The 24,808-nt window shown below is 38.0% G+C and overlaps 1 protein-coding gene across 1 annotated transcript in view; it reads left to right on the forward strand.

The window, feature by feature from the left end:
• The window catches only part of WDHD1 (WD repeat and HMG-box DNA binding protein 1), a 41,375-nt gene extending 26,768 nt beyond the window's left edge, over window positions 1–14,607 (forward strand). The window contains exons 14-23 of the mRNA XM_054567540.1: window positions 619–733; window positions 1,402–1,533; window positions 5,190–5,404; window positions 5,944–6,080; window positions 7,258–7,314; window positions 9,270–9,313; window positions 9,892–10,062; window positions 10,675–10,805; window positions 12,403–12,541; window positions 14,267–14,607. Of these exons, the coding sequence (XP_054423515.1) occupies window positions 619–733; window positions 1,402–1,533; window positions 5,190–5,404; window positions 5,944–6,080; window positions 7,258–7,314; window positions 9,270–9,313; window positions 9,892–10,062; window positions 10,675–10,805; window positions 12,403–12,541; window positions 14,267–14,467 (1,342 nt within the window). The 3' untranslated portion in view covers window positions 14,468–14,607. The remainder of the gene's footprint in view (window positions 1–618; window positions 734–1,401; window positions 1,534–5,189; window positions 5,405–5,943; window positions 6,081–7,257; window positions 7,315–9,269; window positions 9,314–9,891; window positions 10,063–10,674; window positions 10,806–12,402; window positions 12,542–14,266) is intronic.
• The last annotated feature ends 10,201 nt before the right edge of the window (window positions 14,608–24,808 follow it).

Below are 24,808 nucleotides of genomic sequence, written 5' to 3' on the forward strand. Positions count from 1 at the left end.
AGGAATTCCTGTCTGATGGCTTCTGCTGTGCTGGCAGATTGTTGGAGCAATATTGAGGGTATTTTTAAAGGCAGTGGTTGGCAGTGTGGGCTGTTTGAGAAAACAGGATCGTAGAAAATGCAAAGTCAGACTTAGTGGAGAACTGTAGAGGAATTGCTGGTTAATACTCCTGTTTTAACTTTTCAGAATCTCCAAATACACCATATGGATATTTTTGAAATGGAGTATATTAACTGTTTTTAACAGTTCTTAGGGTATAGGTTGTTCTCAGGAATTTTTTGCATGTTATTCTCAAGAGTCAAGTTATTTAGTAATTCAAATGAAAGAATTCACATTTTTATCATAAGAGGTTACCAGTAAATTTTGAACCTATAAGGATTTTTACTGTTCTATCTAATATTTATTTAAGTAAGATGATTCATTTTGTTAACAAATGTCATTATCTTGAAAAGATATATTTAATATTACAAATGAACCTACAAGGATTTTTACTATTCCATTTTATATTTATTCAAGTAAGATGATTCATTTTGTTAGTAAATGTCATCTTGAAAAGATATATTTAATTTAATATTACAAATATACATTTTTATTGTGAGACTTTTTCTTTAATGACAGGTGCATTCCTTGTAAAGGCTCTCGATTTCCTCCTACCCTTCCACGCCCTGCTGTAGCTATATTATCCTTTAAGCTTCCTTACTGTCAGATTGCAACAGAGAAAGGACAGATGGAGGTATGTGGAAATCTTGCATTAACACTCTAAATTTGATAATGTGCTGCCTGTGACACAACTGTTTAAAAATTGTCCTGGTGACCAGTATTGAGTATTCATTACTTTATAATTAAATAGATAGAAGTAGCAGAGAGAGTGGGAGACTGCTTATGATCACCAAGGCACCTGATTGCCATCACTGCCCCCGAGGGCTTTGCCTATGAGGAAATGGGTAGTGTCCCGAGTGCCTCACTAGTGTAAGCGCTCACTGTCAGGGCAGGGCCGGTCTTGAGAGGGTGTTGCCTCCGTAAGGTTTTTGTGCCGTGAGTTGTGATTCACCCTAGCCCTAGCCCTGCGTCATCTAAAGTCATTTGAAATCTTGCAATTAGTTATTCTAAACAAGAAGCAAATTGGCTTCTAAAAATCTAGTTTACCAAGTTCTCTGAGCATTATCTCTAATAGCTAGGAAACTGCTTAAAACACTATATTTCTCACCCTTCCTCTCTCCCCTTTTAAGGATGCGACATAAAGTCAAGCCATAGTATCCCATTAATTAGAATTTGATGCTATAGAGATGAGTATTTCAGATGATATGTTATTCAGAAACTGGCATGAGATCAATATTTAACATTGGCCTGGTACTAAGTGATTGAGAGTTGACTCTAAGCCGTTTTTTTCTACTTTTGCAGGAACAGTTTTGGCGTTCAGTTATGTTTCACAACCACCTTGAGTATTTAGCTAAAAATGGTTATGAATATGAAGAGAGCAATAAAAATCAAGCAATAAAAGAACAACAGGAACTTTTATTGAAAATGCTTGCAGTAAGTAAAATAAACATACTGAAAAAATTGAAATTAAATACTTTTCTAACTTTGAATCTCTTAAAGGTATGTGAGTTAGCACTGAGCTCCATAGCCTAGAATTCTTAAGTTGCATCCAGTGGTGTTTTTCTCTCTTAAAAAAAGTTCTGCTTTCTAGTTGACACTGCATTTAAAATATTTAAAACGTTCTCTTGTATCTAAGATCATAGACAGTAATAAACTGTTCTGGTACCACCTCTGTTTTTGCTTTTGCCCACTGCACTGTTTTAACAGATCCTCCAAGCAATTTTGATATCTAATAAAGTTTGAGACCCAGGAGCTCCAGCTCTTGCTCTTATCCTGTGCAACAGAGTTCCTAAACCTCCAAGGGTGGGCAGTCTTAAGAACTGTCATAAGGCTTTTAGATATGCCTATTTTTTTCTTATCCTCTTAGGTGACTGTGATGGTAAAAGTTTGTCTTTAGCCAGTGACCATGTTTGGTGCCTGGTATATTTAAGTACTTTTATTTTTGGAAGTAAATGAACTTTTTGAAACATAAGGTTTGCACTCATGTCCTCACTCCAGATTGGTTTATGGAGAGAAGTATAATATGATTCCTTCTCTGCTCATCTTGCTCTAGGCTATAAGTACCTCGAGGGCAGTGGCCTTGCCAGATACTCAGTGCTGTCTAATACACAGTAGACCTCAGTATTTTTTGAGAGAGTGAATGATCCAGACTTTTCTTTTTTCTTTTTTTTAACTTTAAAAAAAATTTGTTTTTTATTTTTCAAATACATTTGTCTCCATTTTTCCATCCACACTTTCCCCTGCTCCACCTGCTCCTACCTCCCTCCCTCAATCCTTCCCCACTTTGGCTTTGTCCATGGGTCCTTTATACATATCCCTTGATCTGACCCTTCCCCTGTCTTTTCCCCATTACTCTCCTTCCTCCTTCCCTCTCGTTACTGTCGGTTTCTTTTTTCTTTCATTGTTGCTGGTTATATTGGTTTGGTTTCTTGATTAGGTTCCACTTAGAGATGAGATCATACATTATTTGTCTTTCACCCCCCTGGCTTATTTCACTTAGCATGATGCTCTCTAGTTTCATCCATGCTGTTGCAAAGGGTAGTACCTCTTTCTTTCTTTCTGCTGCGTAGTATTCCATTGTGTAAATGTACCATAGTTTTTTGATCCACTCATTTATTGATGGGCACTTAGGTTGCTTCCGGCACTTGGCTATTGTAAATTGTGCTGCTATGAACATTGGGGTGCATAGGTTCTTTTGAATTGTCGATTCAGGATTCTTAGGGTATAATCCCGGCAGTGGAATCACTGGGTCAAAAGACAGTTCCATTTTTAGCTTTTTGAGGAAATTTCAAATTGTTTTCCACAGTGGCTGCACCAGTCTGCATTTGCACCAACAGTATACTAGAGTTCCCTTTTCTCCACAGCCTTGCCAGCACTATTTTGTTGATTTTTTTTTACAGACTTTTCATTTTAAAGTTGAGGGAAAGAATTCTGAGGGGAAAGTAGTATCTAAGACCACAGAGCCAATTGTAACTACAATCGCCAAAAGATGGTATTTACTACTGTCATCTCTATGCAACATAGCCTTGAGTTTAGTACTAAAGGAATTTAGTTTATTGTAGAGTAATTTTGTTCCTTTTATAAAGTGTCATTTATGGTCTAGAAACTACTAACCTTTTTACTTCCTATAAAACATTTAAGAAAACATATTTATTTGTTTACCATTTAGTCTTACAGGAGTTTTTCCTCTGGAGCACATTTCTCAGGGGATCCTAGTAACTTTGGGGACTGGTCTTTAGCAGTTCTGGCCCCCTGGCAAATGCCTGTTCAACCCAGTTACTGTGAGAATCAGCGGGTCCTTGAATAACATCATTTCATTCAATGTCAATAATGATAAGGTGGGGGAAATCAAATCCTGGCAGGGACTGCTGTCTATGTGGAGTTTACATGTTTCCCCCATGTCTGGGTGGGTATCCCTCAGGTACCCCAGTTCCCTCCCACATCGCGAAGATGTGCACATTAGGTGAATTATGTGTCTACATTGTCTCAGAGTGAGTCAGTGTGGGTGTGTGGGTGAATGTGTCCTGCAAAGGAAGGGCATTCTTTCAAGAGTGGGATCCCTTTTTGTGCCCTGAGCTACTGGGATAGGCTCTGGCCACCCATGACCCTGAAGTGGAATAACAGGTTGGAAAATAATTATCTCACTCATTTTTATCAATCTTTGTTATATATATATATATATATCACATTTATTTCAGTGTTTACTATTAGAACTGTTTGGGGTCTTTATTTAGAAGTTTGGTGATGTTTTTGTGATTAGAAATACGCTGTAGGAAGTTAACTCTGTGTATATCAATTAGCCTGTGTTAAAATTGGTTTATATGCCCTTTAGCCTAAAGCCGCAGTTTCTAGGAACCCATCAATCATGTTAAATGAGGACTTACTGTACTCCCTTTTATTTCCAAATGCCCCCTGAGGCAGAGTACCAACCCTGATTGAGAAGTACTGCTTACAGATAAGTGATACTAGAAAACTTGAGAAGGACATAGAGGTGAATATCTAAAGTCTGTCTGATGAATGAGACATGGGATGTCCAAGTAACAAATTATGTAGTCCTTTTACCCTATGAATTATGAGATCCTTAGTAGTCTTGCAAGTATTAATTTTTCTCACATTGTACTTGCGTTGCCTCACTTTGAGTTGTCATAATTAATACTGGAAGAAAACTAGTCCGTGTTTTCTAAGAGATGTTAAATGAATGCCCTTTGTTTTATATTATTAGGTATGAAAAATAGAGCAAGAAAAAGGAAGTTGCTTGTTAATTTGGAAGTTGTATAACTGATTCTGGTAGTTGAAGATCATGGACAGTCACACTTTTTTTTTTTTTTAAATCCTCGCCTGAGGATATATCTACTCACTCCAGAGGAAAGACGGGGGTGAGGGGAGAAGAGAGACATTGATGTGAGCGAATCATCGATCAGTTGTCTCCCATATGTGTGCCGACCAGGGACCAAACCAGCAAAATAGGCGTGTGTCCTGACTGGGAATCAAATCCGCAACCTTCCAGCTTATGGGCTGGCACGCCAGCCAGCTGAGCTTCACTGGTCAGGGCCACCGTCACACTTTAAAACTATTGGATAAATCTGCTTGTCCCCACCCAAATTTGCACAGTAGTGTTTGTGTGCCAATTTTGGGCAAAGTAATAACAAATAAATCATTTACAATTTTATTCCTTTTTTGAATTTGCTACCCTATTTGGTGAGGGTGGGAAAACAAATTTAGGAGAACCACATCTGAATTTTAAATGAATCTCTTACTTTCCTTGCAATGAGTAGCTTAAAATGATATGTCATAGTCCATTGAGTCTAAGCTATTGTTGATTGTAAAATGCACCATTATTTTATTCATTTAAGCCACTGAGACAAAAAAAAAAATGCTGCCAATTAAACTGTGATCTACCATGGATTGTAACATGCTTCCCCAATTTCAGAGATGTTAAACTGTAAAAATGTGCACCTTAGAATCAGTGAGATGCAGTAGCTAGAAAGCTGTTTTCTCAATTTTGCTAGTAGTTTCATTCCTTAATTTTGAAAAAGTTCAACTTAATGTGATTTGATTTTTGTTTCGTTTTGTTTTCCTTTTTGGGCTAGCTCTCCTGTAAACTGGAGCGGGAATTTCGTTGTGTGGAACTTGCAGATCTCATGACTCAAAATGTTGTGAATTTAGCCATTAAATATGCTTCTCGTTCTCGGAGATTAATATTGGCCCAAAGACTTAGTGAACTGGCTGTAGAGAAGGCAGCAGAATTGGCAGCAACCCAGGAGGAAGAGGAAGAAGAAGATTTCAGGAAAAAGCTGAATGCTGGGTAAGAAATACTCAGTTGTTTGAATTTTTCTTTACCATTCTGAATATTAACTTTGTCTTTGCATATAGCTCTTTATTGAGTATTATCTTATTTTTTAATTTTTTTATTGTTCAAGTACAGTTGTCCCCATTTTCCCCCATTACTCTCCCCTGCCCTACTCATCCCCCACCTTCCACTGTCAATCCTCCCCACCAACTCCCTGTCCCCCCCGCCCCCCACCTTTGCCTTTGTCCAGGGGTCCTTTATACATGTTCCTTGACTTGGCCCTTCCCCTTCTTTCCCCTGTTATCCTCTTCCCCCTTCCCCTCTCTGGTCACTGTCACTTTGTTCTTTATTTCCATGTCTCTGGCTCTATTTTTCTTGCTTGTTTTGTTCTGTTGATTAGGTTCCACTTATAGATGAGATCATATGGTATTTGTCTTTCACCCCCTGGCTTATTTCACTTAGCATAATGCTCTCCAGTTCCATCCATGCTGTCGTGAAGGGTAGGAGTTCTTTCTTTCTTTCTGCTGCATAGTTGAATAATATTATTTTTTTAGTTATAGTAATACTCCTACAGAGTGGAGTCAGCCAAGGCTCAGAAATGAAGCTGAAGAAGCTGCAGAAGACACTGGAGAAGCTGATGATACTATGGAAGCTGATGATATAGAAGAAAAATCAGAAATACCTAAGCAGGGTAAAGTACATTTTTAAGGCATTTTAAAGATGAGAAATGTTATGTGTGGGGCTTTCCCTAATTTACTGAGCTAGGAAAATTGAATATAGTAGTCCTACTTATCCATGGTTTTGCTTTTCACGGTTTCAGTTACCCACAGTCAACTGCGATCCCAAATATTCAATGGAAAGTTCTCGAAATACATAATTCATAAGTTTTAAATTGTGTCATTCCAAGTAGCATGATGAAATCTTGCACCCTCTGATCCATCCCACCAGGGATGTGAATTATTCCTTTGTCCAGCGTATTTACACTGTATATATCACTCACCCATTAGTCATTTGGTCACTCACATATCACGTCAACTGTGGTATCACAGTGCCTGTGTTCAAGTAGCTGTCATTTCACTTAATGGTCCCAAAGCACGAGAGTCGTGATGCTGGCAATTCAGATATGTTAAGGAGAAGCTATAACGTCCTTCTTTTACGTGAAAAGGTGAAAGCTCTTGACTTCATAGGGAAAGAAAAAATTGTATGCTGAGGTTGCTGAGATCTATGGTAAGAATGAATTTTCTATCTGTGAAATCGCGACCAAGAAAAAAGAAATTTATGCTGGTTTTTCAGTCACACCTCAAAGTGCAAAAGTTATGGCCACAGTGTGTGGTAAATGCCTTGTTAAGATGTGGGTGGAAGACATGAACAGAAAATGTGTTCTGGCTGATGGCAGCCTGTTGCCCCAGAATGCATTGAGCCTTTAGAAGACTTCAGCAAAAATCCCCTGAAATGAGTGACCACATTCACATAACTTTTAGTACAGTAGATTGTTATAATTGTTCTATTTTATTATCATTGCTTATTTTTTACTGTGCCTAATTTAGAAATGAAATTTTATCGTAGGTATGTGAAGGATGGGACAAAAGTAGGTTTACAGTTCATATGAGAAATAATACAATAATTAAATAATCATACACGAATAAACTTTCGCATACTCACAACTGTAAACCTACTTTTGCCCCACCTTGTATGTATAGGAAAAGAATATAGTACATAGAGGGTTCAGTACTATTCTTGGTTTCAGGCATCTACTAGGGGTCTTGGAACATATCCCTCAGGGATGACGGGGAGGCTGCTGTACTCACTTTTTCAAGCTATCTATCTGATGATTTTAGAGGATAACTTTATCTTCCCATTATATTTAGGACAGAACCCATTTTCCAAAAGCACAAATTCCTCTGATGTGCTGCCCATTAAGTCAGGTAAGAAATATTTGTAATTTTGTAACATCAAGAAAATTTTGTAAGTAGTCTTTAAAGTGATACATCTACTCAACTACACTTTACCCTTTAGGGCCTGGGGTTTTTTGTTTGTTTGTTGGGGGAGGGGTTGTTTTTCAGTGATGTTTGTGAAACCATGGTTGCTTAACAAATATTAAATGCCTATTGTGTGTCAGGTATTTGACTAGATGAAGGGGTACAGAAGTCAAGCAGGTATGCATGGTTGATCCCTGTCTAAAGCTTATATAACTGATTGGCTTTTTAAACTATGTACATATTACTGTGATTTAAAAAATTATCTTTAAAAATGTGTGCAGAGTATTGAAAGAGCATATAACAGGTGGCTGTAATTTATTCTGTGGTGGGAGGCAGGTTGGGGCTCCCAGTAAGGCCTCATGGAGTGTTTTTAGCAGACACCCGACTGATACGAGTACGGTAGGCAAACGTGGGTGGAAGCAGAGAGAGAACATGTGTGACGACTTGTGAGAGTGACACGAAGAGCACAGAGAGCAAAGAGGAAGTGGTGCTGAGCGGTTTGGGAGCAATGGGCGGGAGCCAGATCCGGCAGATTCACGTAGTCCGCAGTAACAGCTTTGATCTTTAAGCTAAGGTTGCTGGGAGGCCATAGGTTTAGGCAGGGGCATAGAATGCATAGCAGGCCACACGGCAGAGGAGGAAGGCATATTAAGAGACTACGGAGGCAGTCCAAGGGAGATCGAAAAGAAGCCTCGACTAGGGTGGTGGTGATGGTAGAAAGAATGGGAAGAACTGAGGAGGTAGTTCAGAAGATGACGTAGAGAGTGTAGAAGTCCAGGTGTGAAAAATGACTCAGTTTCTCGGCTTCTGTACTTGAGTGAATGATGGTGCCGTGTACTGAGTCAGGAAGCACAAGGGAAACACAGCCGTTGATAGGAAGATGATGAATTACTATTGGATATTGGGTCAGGAGCTCAGGAAAATAGTATCTCTGGGATGGAGATGTAAGTGAAAATCGTTGGCATAAGTATGGCAATTTAAACCATGGGCATGGGTAAGGGAGCCTTGGGGAGGGTATAAAGTGAGGAGGAAAATGAGCTCAGGCCTAGGGAATCCCAACATTTACAAATAAGGTAGAGGGAGAGGAGGAGAGTGAACCATCGACATAGAGTAAGACCAGGGAAGAAGGAGGTAAGCAAGGGGTAAATGCAGTGTCTGAGAAGTCAAGGAACGAGACAGTGTCGGGGAGAAAGGAACTCTCAGCTATGCAGAGTGCTGTCGAGGGGGAACATAAGATGATGACTGAAAAGTATCCACCAGATTTGGCTACATAGAGTTTTATTGAGTTCTTTGCAAGGGCAGATTCTGTAGGATAGTATGGCTGGAAGCCATGTTATGGTGGATGTTGAAACATGAGAGTAGTGAGGAAAGGGGAATAGCTTGTAGGCAGCTCTGGAGAAATTTGGCTGTATGTGGAGAGCTGAGAGAAAATGGTGGCTGGAGGGGGTGTATGTAGGATAGGGAGGATTTGTTTGGTTTTTGCTTGTTTAAGTTAGGAAACTTGAACAGCCAATAACGAGGGAAAAGTCAAAGATGATGTAGCCATTGATGGGACAAGTGTCTTGACAAAGCAGGAGGGGTGAGGTGGAGAGCACAAGGGAAGGAATTACTAACCTTAGCTAAAATAGGACAGCATTCTTGCATGGAGACAGGAGGAAAAGAATAGATCTGTATGTATTGGGTTGCTGCATTTTATAGGGGCAAGTTGTAATAGTGCCCATCTGATAGTTTTTATTTTGTCTTGGAAATAGGAAGGAGGTCATATGTAGTTCATAGTTTTAAAGTTACAAAGTAAGGTTCTTTTTATATAATACAGATTAAAATATTCCATCTAATATTACAGAAGTCAGAGGTCCTCTGTGTTTTACCACTATTAAGTGAAGGTTTCTTTCTTATGAAAGGTGCAGTTATCTCTGGCAGCCAAGGACGAGTAAACCCCTTCAAGGTAAACTCTTTCCAGTGATATTTTCTATTTAAATACATTTCCATACAGAGAAATACAATGTCTGGCACAAGGAACGCCCCTATCTTATTATATAAACATCATTTATTACAAAATCATAAGCATGTATCCTATAACATAACAGTATCACACTCAAGCACACCACATGACATGCTAGGTGAAATGTTCAGATTGCTGGCCATCTCATGCCGCACATTCATGTACCCTACCAACCGCACTCAAAGGCGTTAACTTCTGCCAGACCCTGTCTTTTCAAACCACGTTATGACCCTCCCCAGATTGGAGGTATTAAAGACTGCAGCAGGTCTTTGTGAAAACAAAGACAAAAGCAGCGCGGGTTCACAAGTTACCTTTTCTACTTATCTTTTAAGTACCTGTTTTTCTTGGGGATGTGGTATTTGGGAATATGTGGATCAGTCTTAATTTGGGTTGTACCAGATTATTCAGTTTCAAAAATGAGACTACAATACAAACTTAACTGAAATTTTACAGAAAAATAAACTTACTGGGATTCTTTTTCTTCTTCAAACATAAAATGTTAACACAAGTTTGTTTTTTAGGTATCAGCCAGCCCCAAAGAGCCAGCCATTTCCGTGAATTCAGGACGTTCTGCTAACATTTTAGACAATATGAACAAATCATACAAGAAATCTACTGTACTTAATCGAGCTACAAATAATGAAAAGTCTCCAGTAATAAAGCCTCTAGTTCCAAAGCCAAAGTCTAAGCAGGTACTGTTTCAACTACCCACATCTGCAATAAGCATCAGACGATCCCTTTGTCTTAACTCTAGTTCTGTTCCCTGTTTCAGGTGTGAGACAGGAGGCTCCAGTTGTTACAATTGATTATCTAGCGAGGGTAGAGGTTCTCAATTATGAATTTGCTTCAGAATCACTTTTTAAAAATATGTATACCTAGACCCTGGGGACTTGGGCATCAATCTGGGGGTTTTTTGGTCTTTTTTTGTTTTTAAATTTTCCAGATGGTCCTGATGCATGTGTCTCTGTAATGACAGCTGCTGCAGTGCCTAGCTCTAATCCTTCCTTGTTCTGTGTTCTGGTTTTACTTCCCAGATTTCATCCCATATTTGTCATGAGTGAAATAGATCTATTGTTTATCTTTTTCCATTTCTTCTAATTCTATTTATTTAGAAAACATGGAATTTGACGTATGATTTTGGGGGGTTTTGAGTGTGTGCATGCTTATTTTCTGAGAGCTTAAGAGCTTAACATTTAGTATAAGAATTCTAAATAATTATAAATATTCTTCCACATTTTTCAAAACTTGTTTGTAAAATATGAAAACATGATTTTGTTGCAGTATCATTATGTTTGTTTTTACAGGCATCTGCAGCTTCCTATTTCCAGAAAAGGACTTCCCAAGCTGATAAGACCGACGAAGTGAAAGAAGGCAACCCTGAAAATTCGTTATCTGAAACCCCAGCCATGTGTCCTCAAAACACTGAAAACCAAAGGTCAGTACACAGAGATATTTAGTATTCTCAAGACACAGTCTCCCAGTAAAAGGCATACAGAAGCAGCAAAAGAAAAAAACTTACGCAGCTGTTATTTATTATTGTAAATCACTCATTGACACTGGCAGTGGGCATTCTGAATACTTATTTTAAAGAAGTCACAAATACTTATTTATGTCTATTTACATTACTTGTTAAAGTATGCTTTGATAAATTGGATGTTTTAAATTGTAGATACATTTTATTAGGACACTATATTTTATAATTAGTTCTTTTTTTAATAGATAATATAGTTACATGGCAGAAACATAGTCAAAAGAGATGTGATGAAGGGTAATCTCTTTCCTATTTACCCAGTTCCTCTCTTCACAGGTAGTCACTGCAACAGGTTTCTTATATAGCCTTCCACAGTTAATCTATGCATGTACATACACATTGTTCAGTACCTTGCTTTTTTCCCCCTTAGCAGCTTTTGCAGGTCATTTCAGATTACTGCTCAAAGAGTTTCTTTCATCTTTTTATACACATTGAATGGATATACTATAATTTACTTAGTTCTCTACTGATAGAAAAAGGTCTTTGCTAGTACAAATAGTGCTGTAAAGAGTAACTTTATATGAATGTCATTTCTCACATAGACATATGCCTATGGATTCCTATATGGTTCAAGTTAGCGTGAACTTGAGTTTGATAGATATTGCCAGATTGTTCTGCATTGATGTTATCATTTTATACACCCTGTTTGTCCACATCCTATTTGTCCACCATTGCAATATGTTACCAAATTTCTTGATCTGTTATGCTACATATATTTAAAGTGCATCAGTTAAATTGAAGAAGTCATCATTTTATTCTTATTATTGTTAACCAGTTTAATTTGAAGGGATAGCTATGTTTTTTTCTGTTTTGTTCTGAATTCAATTTAGATATTAGTGAAAATTTTAAGAAGATTCAGTGTTTTATACTATCAACTGAATATACAGACAAAACATACTCAGTAAATATTCAATGTTTGCATTAAGCCCTCTCTTGTGACTTGAAGACAATTGTGTCAGACGTGAGATCTAGTAAAATTGACTAGTGTGCTGTGTCCATGTATTACCTAACAATGACACAAGAAAGGATCCACACTCCCAGGTCACCTTTGAGAGTCAGGGTAAGGGATGGCTAAAGAGCTTGACAGAAATCCCGAAGATTTCAAATACTTGGTTTGGGAAATGGAGAAAGAACCTACCAAGGCTATATGGAAAATTTTACTAGGCCAAAGGGGCTAAGTGAGATTGGAGACCTTGAGCCTGTCAACATTGAAAAAGAGTTGACAGTGCAAAATTCATGTTTGCTGCACTTGGAAAACAAAAGTGTGAGTAATCCCTTTGAACTCACCTTACAAAGAATTTTTCAGTTCATTATTCCTGCAGTTTCCAGGCAGTTTTAAGTAATATGTAATATGGTTATTCACAAGTGTAATTAATTGTTTCCCTCTTACTTTACACAGCTATGCAAAGAGTAATGGTTAATTACTAACCTGAAAAGTCATAAAGCACTTTAAACTATATTTCAAATATAACTTTTTTTTCACATGATTGTGCTATTTTAGGCCAAAGACTGGGTTCCAGATGTGGCTGGAAGAAAATAGAAGTAATATTTTATCTGACAATCCTGACTTTTCAGATGAAGCAGACATAATAAAAGAAGGAATGCTTCGATTTAGAGTATTGTCCACTGAAGAAAGGAAGGTAAGGATAATTGTGCTGAGATTGAGATCTCATTGAATTCACAGGTTTTTAAAATTCTTACAGAAAATGTCTTTTCTGTTTTTGAAAATTGAATACATTCCGATAAACTTTGGAGAGGAAATTAAATAACTAAAATGTCAGCATGGAACATAATATATAATATTTATTACTTAGTGCAAATGGTTAATTTGGCGGCAGGTATATTGTTTACATCTGTATAAGTTCCTGTATATTTTAAGTTAGGGGACTACCCTAAGAAAAAGTCCATTACTTACAAATTAAAAACAAACAAATTTAATAAATAAAAATGAAGTTAATTCACATTTTTTGGACTGGTACTTTAGGGTCTTGTAAGCAGAATTTTTAAAAATGCTATTTATTTACACTGAATACTGCTTTGGGGGAGAAAAGCTGGGGTTAGTTTCCAGCCTTTTACATGGAAATGAGAACAGGTGGCTTGTACCTGTTGCTCCTCCTGTAAATTTCTGCCAGGTGAAGGAAGACGAGGAGCAGCTTTCTGTTGCCCTGGGAAGGAATGTGTGTAGTGTATCAGTTAAACCCTGGGACTTCACCTTCCCAGGGATGGCAGTGTGCAGCATGGGCACCTGGTGACAGATTCTTGCCATGATAAACTATGTGTTATGAGTAAAGGTATTGTAAAATGAGGAAGCAAGAAACTGGTCTAACCACCTCTGGTTTCATTTAGAATCTCATCAGCAACTGTGTGGTTCTCATTTTTAATAGGTATTTATAAAAGCATAAAAATTCTAAAGAATTAGGTAAAATGGCATCTGAATAAATCAGACCTTGTGTAGTAAAAGGAAGCAAGTTGGCAAAAGTTGTGATTGTTTTTGAATACTTAGAATTGTAATCAATATTTTTAAGATAAATCTTAAACATTTACTTACATCCAATCAGTTCATGTGAGAAATTCTACAGCTCCATCTTCCTTTTCTACAATAAATAAATGGGGAAGAATATGAAGTAGGAGGAGGAGTAGGAACTATTATAAATTAAAAGATATTTAAGAGACAGATGAAATGAGTGAAGCTTGTTAGGTACTTGGTTAGTGAATAGAGGCCAATCCCAAAAGAATGTATATTGTATATAACATCTCTGAAATGACTAAGTCATAGGGATGAATAACAGAGTACTTACTGCCAGGAGTTGGGACCTTGATGAGGAGTAGGGGCAACATAACATTATGCATCCTTGTGGTGACGGAACTGTTCTGTATTTTTTAGTGTGATGGTAAATACATGAACCTACAATAGAATTAAACATACACTCAAATGAGTAGAATTAGAAAGGGATTTTTGATGTTAGTATCCTTGTTGTGATACAGCACTACAGTTTTGCAAGATTCTACCATTAGGGGGAACTGAGTAAAGGGTACATGGAATCTTTCTGTATTAGTTTCTACAACCTACAATCTCAAAATGAAAAAAATTTCACATTTAAAAGTATTTTGAACTTAATATGGTTAAATATAAGCAGATTTTAGATTGAAATATAGAGGTAAAATGTACATTTTTTAAATGTGCTCTGCAATTAAGTAGTAAGAAAATTCTTAACAATGAGAATCCTTAATGATTAGCTTAACAATTCAAGTGCTAATTATGCTACTTTATATACAGGAATGTTACCTAAAAAAATTTTTAAATCATTTTCTTACTATTTCTTTGTTATTGAGTAAAATTTTTTCTCTCCACTATTTTGACAAAGGCATGGGCTACCAAGGCAAAAGGCGGAACTGCAAGTGATGGAGCTGAAGCAAAGAAGCGAAAACGTGTGGTTGATGAAAATCAAGAAACTGAACACCAGAAAGAAAAGGCAGCGGAGAATCAGAATTTGCCTAAAAAGCAAAAACCTTTAGATCTTTCTACAAATCAGAAACTGTCAGCTTTTGCATTTAAGCAGGAATAGAGTAAGGAAGTAGCCTTAGGAAATAATGGCTTTTTTTACAGTCTTTGATGAATCTGGACTTTTAAAGAAATCTTTAGGAAACTGTATATTTTTAAAAGAGTTTAAAGACAGTTGTTTGTAAGATACTGTAGTAATTATACGGGTGTAGATAGCAGGGAGTGCGTTAAAAATGATCATTTCTGCAGATTGCTCTGTCCCCCAAATGGAGGGCCATTTGGAAGCTTTGTGATTGTGGTCACTGATTTGAGGCCATTAGTATGTCCCAGTGGAAGCCAGTTTGATTTTATTTTTTACCTTCAAAACCATTAAAAGACAAGGTCTTAAAACCTCTGAGCATTTAAATACCTTGTGGGGATTTCCTCTCTTCGTTTACGTCATGTGCGGGGAAGTAGCCCTCTTCCCAAGTGTGTTACCATAGAGTCCTCTCTGTCCATACTGGACCTATTGGCTGTGTTTTTTTAATGTGGGTTCTAAACATGTAAATAATTTTGTAGATGAGACTTTTTCTTTTGTTTGTTTTGGAAATGTCTTCGTATATGGCTTTAAATTGTCTGCATAGCCTAGTTTTTAAAAAATAAATAAAACTTTCAGCCCTGGCTGGTGTGGCTCAGGGAACTGAGTGCTGGCCTGTGAAAAGAAAGGTCTCTGGTGTGATTTCTGGTCAGGGCACATGCCTGGGTTGCGGGCCGGGTCGCCATTGAGGGCCTGCAAGAGGCAACCAATTGATGTTTCTCTCGTATATCAAAGTTTCCCTCCCTTACCCTCTCTCAAAATAAATAAATAAAACCTAAAAAAAATTCACATTTTCATATATAGCTTGATATGGCCTTAACATTGTATTTCCATGGGATGGAAATGTTTCTAAAAAATGTATTTTTTATTAATTATCATAATTTCCTCCACCACCCCCACCCTGCTCTACATTATACACACAGAAAAGAAGAATCGAACATAGTATTTTGATAGTATGCAGCCCAGGGCACAATGTGCTCCTGGTAAGGTACTCTGGTTGTCAGTATTAGTAGTGCTTCTCTGAGCAAGGCTTTGAAGGCTTGATAAAAAAGTAAAGAATTAGGGAAAAAAATTTTTTGAGAAACAAGATTTAATTATTTCATACTTTTTTAAAATATATATTTTATTGATTTTGCTATTACAGTTGTCCCATTTTTTTCTACCCCTTTATTCCCCTCTGCCCTGTACCCCCTGTCCCACCAGCATTCCCCCTGCCCTTAGTTCATGTCCATGGGTCATATATTTAAGTTCTTTGGCTTCTCGTTTTCCTATACTATACTTAACCTCCCCCCTGCCTATTTTGTACCTACTGTTTATGCTTCTTATTCCCTGTACCTTTTCCCTCATTCTCACTCCTGTCCCTCCCCTCTGATCTCCATTTTTGTGATTCTGTTCTGGTTGTTTTCTTAGTTTATTTTTTATTTTAGGTTCAGTTGTTGATAGTTGTGAGTTTGTTATCATTTTACTGTTCATAGTTTTTGATCTTCATCTTTTTCTTAGATAAGTCCCTTTAACATATCATACAATACAGGCTTGGTGATGATAAACTCCTTCAACTTTACCTTATCTGGGAAGCACTTTAGCTGCCCTTCCATTCTAAATGATAGATTTGCTGGATAGAGTCATCTTGGATGTAGGTCCTTTTCTTTCATAACTTTGAATACTTTCCATCCCCTTCTTGCCTGCAAGGTTTCTTTGGAGAAATCAGCTCATAGTCTTATGGGCACTCCTTTGTAGGTAACTGTCTCCTTTTCTCTTGCTGCTTTTAAGATTCTCTCCTTATCTTTAATCTTGGGTAATGTAATTACGATGTGCCTTCGTGTGTGCTTCCTTGGGTCCAACTTATTTGGGACTCTGAGCCTCCTGGATCTGGAAGCCTCTTTCCTTTGCCAGATTGGGGAAGTTCTCCATTATTTTTTCCAATAAGTTTTCAATTTCTTGCTCTTCCTCTTCTGGCACCCCTATGATTCAGATGTTAGAACATTTAAAGTTGTCCTAGAGGTTCCTAAGACTCTCCTCATTTATTTTAAATTCTTATTTCTTCATTCTGTTCTGGTTGAATGTTTATCTCTTCCTTCTGCTCCAAATCACTGATTTGAGTCCCAGTTTCCTACTCTGTACCATTGGTTCCCTGTAAATTTTTCTTTATTTCACTTTGCATAGCCTTCACTTTTTCCTTACCATACTCAACCAATTCTGTGAGCATCCTGATTACCAGTGTTTTGAACTGTGCATCTGATAGTTTGGCTATCTCTTCATCACTTAGTTCTGTTTTTGGAGCTTTGCTCTGTTCTTTCATTTGCCCCATATTTCTTTATCTCAGCGTGTCTGTTACGTTGGGAGAGGTGGAGCCTTAGGTATTTGCTAGGGCAGGGCAACCCAGGTGGCTGGGTTGTGACTATGTGGGGAAGGGGTCCGAGAGGAAACAATGCTGGTTGCTTGGCTCTCGGCTGGCTGGCTCTCAGTCACTTCCCCTGCTACCCACAAGCAAATTGGGCCCTTGTAGTGCTGATTCCCAGGTGGGTGGGTTTGTGTGTGTTCTAGGACCCTGTGGGTCTCTTCAGTTAACTCTCCTGTGAGGCTGGGAGTTTCTCCTACCCCCACACCCCCTCAGGTTTTTACAGCCAGAGGTTTTGAGGTTTTCCCCCCTCTGGGACCCTGAGTTGTGCGGTCAGTCTCCCCAGCTGTTACTCACGGTTTACCCACATGCAAATGTGGGACTATACAGTCCGCCAGCCGCCACCTCCCCTGTCCAGTCCTCCAGCCGCTGCCTTGCTGCACATCCTTTCCTCAGCTGTCCTTCACCCCTCCTACTGGTCTGGATGAATGTTTCTTCTCTAGCTCCTTGGGTGTTGGGCTTCCATACAGTTTGATTTTCTGGCACTTCTGGTATTTTGTTTTGTTTTGAATTTTTTGTCCTTTTGGTTGTGTGAGGAGGCAGTGTACCTACCTACGCCTCCATCTTGGCTGGAAGTCTAATTTCATACTTTTTTGATTATTATTTTAAACAGCTTAATACAAATGCAGCCACTTAATGAGGGCAAGGTACAGGGGTGGTGGTGGGTAGATAGAGGTAAAATAAAACCAGGGGGCTCAAAGTTGAGGATAGTTTTATAGGTTAGAAGGAAAAAAATAGGTTGAAAATTTAGATGTATAGGAGGAGCTAAAGGATATTCCATATCTCACAATGAGATCATGAAAATACATTTCTGATTTTTTAATTAATATCTAGTATTGAGAAACATTATAGCACAGTGGTTAAGAGTACACATCTCGACACCAGACTGCCTAGGTTTGAAAACCTACTACAGTACCTACCAGCTGAATAACCTTGGGTAATTTCTGCATTTGTCAACTTATCTGTAAGATGGGTATAAATAATAGTGTCTACTTCATACAGTTGTGAGAATTAAATGAGACAGAACTTAGTTCCTAGCACATAGTGATGTTTAATAAAAATGTCAGCTATTATTATAATACTATTGGCTATTACACCTTGCTTTGCCATTCAGTTTGTGAGTACGAATTTGGTTTCAGGTTCTTGAAGTAAAGGTTTATAATGCTTTGGGAAGCATGTTTGTGGACACATATCTTGCTTTTATTCCCTCAACTTGCTTATTGTATATAGTGTATAATACTTGAGGATATAATCCTTGAGCATTCTATTTCAGATCCATAGGAACCTGATAATACAAAAGATTTGCAAAAGGTTTTTATTAATCCCCTCTTATTTGGCTGAAGGGAGGTTTTTGTACTGATTGGGTTTCACTTACAAATTAGAATATGGAAACCAGGAAACATTGTCCTTATTCCTTTGCTATATAAGGTTAAACCTCTTTTTAAAAACATGTTTTAGAGAATTGTGGCTTAATGGTAGGAAAATGAAAATGGAAATTATTAACCACCATCATGATATCAATAATATTGCCTATTCTGAATTTACCACATACTGTAGAAAGTTGTCGTGCTTAATTTTATTCTCTAATATCAAAATTTGCTTAAAGCAGAGGTTATTTTATAGTTTACCACTCATCAAAAGGGCTCAGATATTTGGAGTCAAGTAAAACTCCCAATTTTATACACATTATTGAGGACAGCAGTTGTCATAATCTTGATATCAAAACCTGACAAGGTTAGTTCAAAAAGGAAAAATATTAACCAGTCTCACTGATGGACATAGATGAAAACTCTTAAGTAAAAATTTTAGCAGGCCAGATCCAACACTGTGTAAAAAAAGATGCTATTTAGTTACTCCGTTGACTCAATCCTAAGAATATGATGTTGCTTTAACACTAGAAGGTCAGTTAATGCTGATTAAAGGACAAGATTAGAGTGCTCTTGCATAAAAGCAGGTATCTTGTTCAAAGGGATTTGTGCTATTCTGTTTTTTTCATGTCTCTTTATGGAATTAACTTTGTATGTCACTGAAACATATCACCCAAGGGCCGATAAACGCTGAAGTATTTTTATGAAGAGGATAATATAAGCATAAATTTAAACTAATGTAAAACTTGTTACAAAGGAGTAGCACTATTGTTCTTTTCATTGTAATTTGTATTTTATTTAATAGAGCTATGTCTTCAGTTCTCTCTTGGTATGGTTTTCTGTTGAAAATTTATGTGTCTCTTTTGTAATCATGGCTACTTGATCTCACCAAGAAACCTAGGTTTTTGAGGGCAGGAACCATGCTGGCGGGGTGATTGCCATACAAGCTTTGGAGCTTGCTAGGCTTAGGGTTTATATCCTGCCTCTACCAGGGAGCTGTGGCTCTGGGAACCACTCCACCTCCCTTGACTTTCTGTTCCCTATGGTTCCTGTGATAAAGATGACAGTAATTAGTTGTTCATACCTTCTTCTCAGAGAACCTCATGGGCCACATCCCTAGAAGGAGAGCCACATGTGCCTTGCCATCGCTTCCCCAGGCCACAGCTGCACTAGAAGTGCACAACTGACCCCGATATTCAGGGGTTCCACCTCTCTCCCAGGAATGTGGAATTGGACAACAGATGCAGAATCAGTTAATCTGAGGAACCGCATGCACAGGCATGTAGAGGTGAGGGCGGCGGCTGTAGTGGGGAATGAGAAGAGGAAACCCATCTAGTGGCGGTGCGGGCGGGGCGGGGGGTGGGGCGGAGTAAAAACAGAAAAACTGTCTTGTCAACAGCTCAGCTGCTTCCATGGCTCTGATAACAAGAACCCTAGAGAAAGAAGGATGAAGAGCTGGCACTCTAATTCTTAAAGAATAGTATGGAGCAGATTAATGGCAAATAAAATGTTCTGGAAAAAAAAAAAAAGTTTGGCCCACGGCTGGAACCTGGCCCCCACAGAGCGTTCCTCTCTGAAGGCAGATGGACTGGAGGCGATAGAGAGGCCTTCGCTAGAGCAGGAGGGGTGTTAATGTGGTTCGAAGAGATAGAGGCTCTTCACGACATCATTTGACTCTCAAATTGAATGTTATAGCAGCTGATTAAAAATAGCTGAGTATGTCAACTATAATTTTTAAAAAATAGTAGCTGGGTATATTTAGAATATATAAAGAACTCAAACTCAGCATTAAAAAAAATAAAACATAATCCAATTGGAAAATGAGCAAAAAACAGGCATTTTACTAAGAGGATTATACAGATGGCAAATTAACACATGAAAAGATGTTCAGTATCATTAGCCCTTAAAGCAATGCAAATTAAGCTACAATGAGATACCGCTACATACCTATCATAACAGCTAAAATGAAAAATAGTGATAACACCAAATACAGGTGAGGGTGCGGAGCAACCACATCACTCTCACATGGCTGGGAATGTAAAATTGTACACTCCCTCTAGAAAATAGTTTGACAGTTTTTTTCAAAACTCAGATGGACTTATCCCAGATAAATGAAAACTTCACATAGGAAATTGTTCATGACCGTTCATGGCAACTTTATTCTTAACAGCCCTAGACTGAAAACTACCCAAAAAGACTATGACACATTGACACCATGGTGTACTACTCATCAATACTGGATACATGCAACAATTTGGGTTAACCTAAAGGAAGTTACGCTGAGTGGAAAAAGCCAATCTCAAAATGATGTTTTGATTCTATTCCACTGCATTATTCCATTTATATAACATTCATGAAGTAATATAGAGAAGGGGACCAGATTAATGGTTGCCAGAGTTAAAGATGGAGAGGGAGCTGATATGACTAGAAAGGTGAGAAGAGCAAGTCTTGTGATGCTGGTTCAGTTCAGTATCTTCATTAGGGTGGTGGTTTCATAAGGCTTTACAAGTGATGACATTATATAGCGTTACCTCCCCCCCACGCGCACACACACACACACACACACATCTGTCTGTGCTGGTAAAATCGGAATAAGTTGTATGGATCGTATGAATGTCAATATCTTGGTTATGATATTCTAGTATAGTTGTGTAAGATGTTAACACTGGGAAAAGCTGGGAGTTAAAGAGGGTATCCTACAACTGGCAGTGAAAAACTCTTAAGGCGGCATTTGTAACTAATGGGAGAGAAGTTAGATTTCTGACTCCCAACAAGGCTGTAAGCTCTTCAAGGCAGACCTGTTTTTTTTTTTTTTGTTTTGATTTGTTTTGTTTTGTTTGTATCTTCAGAGCACGGCACAGTGCCTCTCCTAAACAAGCTAATCAATGTTTCTCTTGTTGACACTTTCATAAAGGATTCTGAGCCCACAACTGGGTAATCTGAGTGGCCTTTGTCAATATACCAAGAAAAATACTTATCACCATTTTGAAGTCATTTTATGATGAATTTCCAAAAGAACAAATGGATAGTAAGAAAAAAATTTATTAGAAATGCTAACAGGAATTTAAATATCACAAACCTTCAAATAAATATTGGTGCACAAACAATGAATGGTTTAAGAATGCCATCGTACATCCTTTTAGAAAAACAAGATGGTCCAGGTTCTTGTCAAAAAATATTGGGTGATGCCCTGGCCAGGTGGCTCAGTTGGTTGTAGGGTCATCCCTTGCACCAAAAGTCTGAGGGTTCAATCACCAGTCAGGTCACACACCTGGGTTGCAGGTTTGATCCCTGGTCAAAGAGTGTGCAGGAGGCAACCAATCGATGCTTCGCTCTTACATCAATGTTTCCTTCACTACCCGCTCTCTCTTTCTCTCTCAAATCAATAAATATATCCTTGAGTGAAGATATATCTATATATATATCTATATATATAGATATATATATATATATATATATATATATATATATAAATATTGGGATGATGTTGTGCCTCCTGTTGAATGACTAACAGGATAAAAAATACCACATTTTTTTTGTCCTTAGAAATATATAGGTCACTTACTGATTCTTGAGTTTGAGAAAATTCATCTACAATATCATCTGAAAACCCATAATCAGGTTTCATTTGCATGCTCAATCCCATCATCATTATTAGAGTTTACAGTGTTGGTGTCTGCGTCTTTGCATTTATCTTCTGATTGTTTTGATAGTTCTGAAACATCATCCTTCATCAATTCCCTTTCCTTTGCCACTATGGATGAAAAATGAAAAATTCTGAATTCTTGTTCTATGAAATATCAAGGCAAACTATAAAAGTAGTTCCTGAAGTCTTCCTTCTTGAAAAAGGCAATAATTTGGACAGTGCAATAAGAAAACTGAAGGACAAAAATATATATGTATATTTTTACCATTGCATCATCCTTTTAGGTGATTCCATTATTTTTTTAAAAGATTTTATTTATTTATTTTTAGAGAGCAGGGCAGAAGGGAGAAAGAGAGGTAGAGAAACATTAAGAGAACATCTATCAGTTGTTTCTTGCACGCCCCTAACTAGGGACCTGGCTTGCAACCCAAGCATGTGCCCTGACCAGGAATCAAACCTGGGACCTTTCTGTTCACAGGCTGACACTCAATCCACTGAGCCACATCAGCCAGGGCTGATTCTGTTATTTTTATTTTTTCATTATTTAATTCCTTTTTTAAATGTAGCTGAGAAAATTGAAGAATATGATAAAATAATTCCTTAAATGATGAAATGGCAAAGCATGAAGTAGAAAAAATAAGAACAGTAAGCTCCCATAATGTACCTTAGATTTACAAAAGTGTCAGTGGACCCATATATTAATTAACAAGGCAGAATGAATTTTATCCTATTTTTAAATTAAATTTTCTCCATGTTCTTTGGGAAACCTATACTCATGAAATCATATTCCTTACAAATAGTTAGAACAGCTCCGAAAAGAAAATAAATTAGTATCAGATCCAGTGGAGCTTGATGATTTCCCACAAGCTGATGAGTTATTGTTAATTTGTATTGGATAGCAGGGTTACAGAGAGAGATGCTGTTGGTTGCCCACCTAAGAGCCATTCCCCTCTTTTTATTTAGTTTATTGTTTTGTAACAGTCACATGGTCATTGATGTAAGCCATTCTTCTTTGCAAGCAACTGATCTATGGGTGGCTGTATGCTAGGAATACAGGTGAAATACAGGAGAAATTTCTGGGGTGAGGGCAGGCAGGGGTGTGGAGATTCCTAGAAAGTTTTTTCACTGACAGAAGTGAGAAGAGGAGGTGGTTTTGACTTCACTTTTCCTGCTGTGTTTAACACTTAATGTGTGGAGATACAACAGCCATCTGTGTCTGAGAGTGGAGATGCTGACAACGTGCTAAGAATAACTAAGGAGAAAGTTGAAGAGCCTGGGTCCTTGATGACATTACTGAGTCTCAAACCTTGCCGGCAATACCAGCACCAGACTTCCGGTTAAGTGGAACAGGAAGTACCTGCACTGTGTAAACCAGTGGTTCTCAACCTCGGTTTAATCTGAGAATCACCCTCAAAGCCTAGGCCACACCCAGACCAATGAAATCAGATCTCACCAGGTAGAAGCCAAGTTTCCCAGGTGATTCCAATGGACAGGCAATTTTGAGAACCACCAGTTCAAACCACTTTTAATTAGGTATTCAGTTTCTGGCCAGAAAAAACAACAACAAACCAACCCAACTTTTGTATGTAGTAGTCTCTTATTGAAAATACTTATTTTCAGCCAGATAAAACTCATCTCCAAAATGGTGAAAAGATCAGAACCAGTTTGTTTTCTCATCAGCTTTGGTTCTTCCATCTGTGAAACATTCATAACATTGCAGTTAATTTCCACCAATACTTGGATGACTGACTGGGACAAATGTACAGTAACAGTTGTGACGCTAAAAGTAAAAATATACCCAGAAGAGCAAAGAAACATGGTTTTGTGCATCTCTGTTAAGATGTTGCATTCCCTTTGTCTTGATCGTGTGGGGGTTCAGAAAGCGCCACCCCAGGATGTGCCTCAGTAACACGCAGATTAGTTCGAGCTACAGGCCACTGAGACCGTGCAGGCTTCAAAGAAACTTAACTGTCTAGAGGAATGTGAATTACAGGCCTTGCTCACACTAGGGTGTTATCAGAGATAATCTATCTATAGCGCAGTGCAAGCTCCAAATTCTGAACACTTGTTTTCCCTGCAGTGCCCTTCTGAAACCTTAAGGTGTCTTCCCTCATCTGTCGCTCAATGTCACATACACCTCGTTTTCCCTTTCTGCCTTTGAACCGCTCCTGTATGCGGGGTCTCTGACTTTCTCACGGGTGCGGGTTCGCATATATAATCATGTATTAAATTTGGTTATTTTCTCTCGCTAATCTGTTTCATGTTTACTTGATTTTTAAACCAACCAAAAGAACCTTTAGGGTAGAGGAAAGTTTCTCCCTCCCTCAGAATTGTAATTTCCAATTTGCTTGTTTAATGCTGTTGTTTCTGGCGGAATGGTGGCTGTCCGTCTTACAGGTAGCAGTGTCTGAGTTTTTCAGGTGTAATCACCCAAGGGCATCAGGACACTCCCACATGAGGAATTCTTTCATCAAGATCATACACATCTGTTAGAGTCTCCAAATCTGTGCTATTATTGAGAGGATAGCTGTAAAACAAACTAACAAAACCAGGGCGTGGCAAAAATTTGTATTGCCCCAGTGCTCTAAGACTTGTGTCTGAAAGCTGTTAAATTGCTTGCTGAATTACTGACCACACAAAATTGTTTTGCCTTTGCCTCTAGACGTTGCATTAAATAATGGAAAAGAAATGAAAATAAAAAGTAAATAAATTCACAAAATCGACAGTGAAGTGAAAGAGGTGAGGGACATCCATGCACAAGAGAATGCAATAAATTTAGAAAGACCAGAAAAAAAATATGTCAATGAAGCAAGGCAGGGAAACTATAGTCTAGACCAGTTCTTTTCTTAATTGGCCTTCGAATCACCAAGAAATCTCATTAAACTGCATAATATGATTCAGTAGGTCCAGTGTAGGCA

Source organism: Pteronotus mesoamericanus, unplaced genomic scaffold (genome assembly GCF_021234165.1).
Source record: "Pteronotus mesoamericanus isolate MK-2021 breed Mesoamerican mustached bat unplaced genomic scaffold, CSHL_Meso_final contig_182, whole genome shotgun sequence".
Lineage (NCBI taxonomy): Eukaryota > Metazoa > Chordata > Mammalia > Chiroptera > Mormoopidae > Pteronotus > Pteronotus mesoamericanus.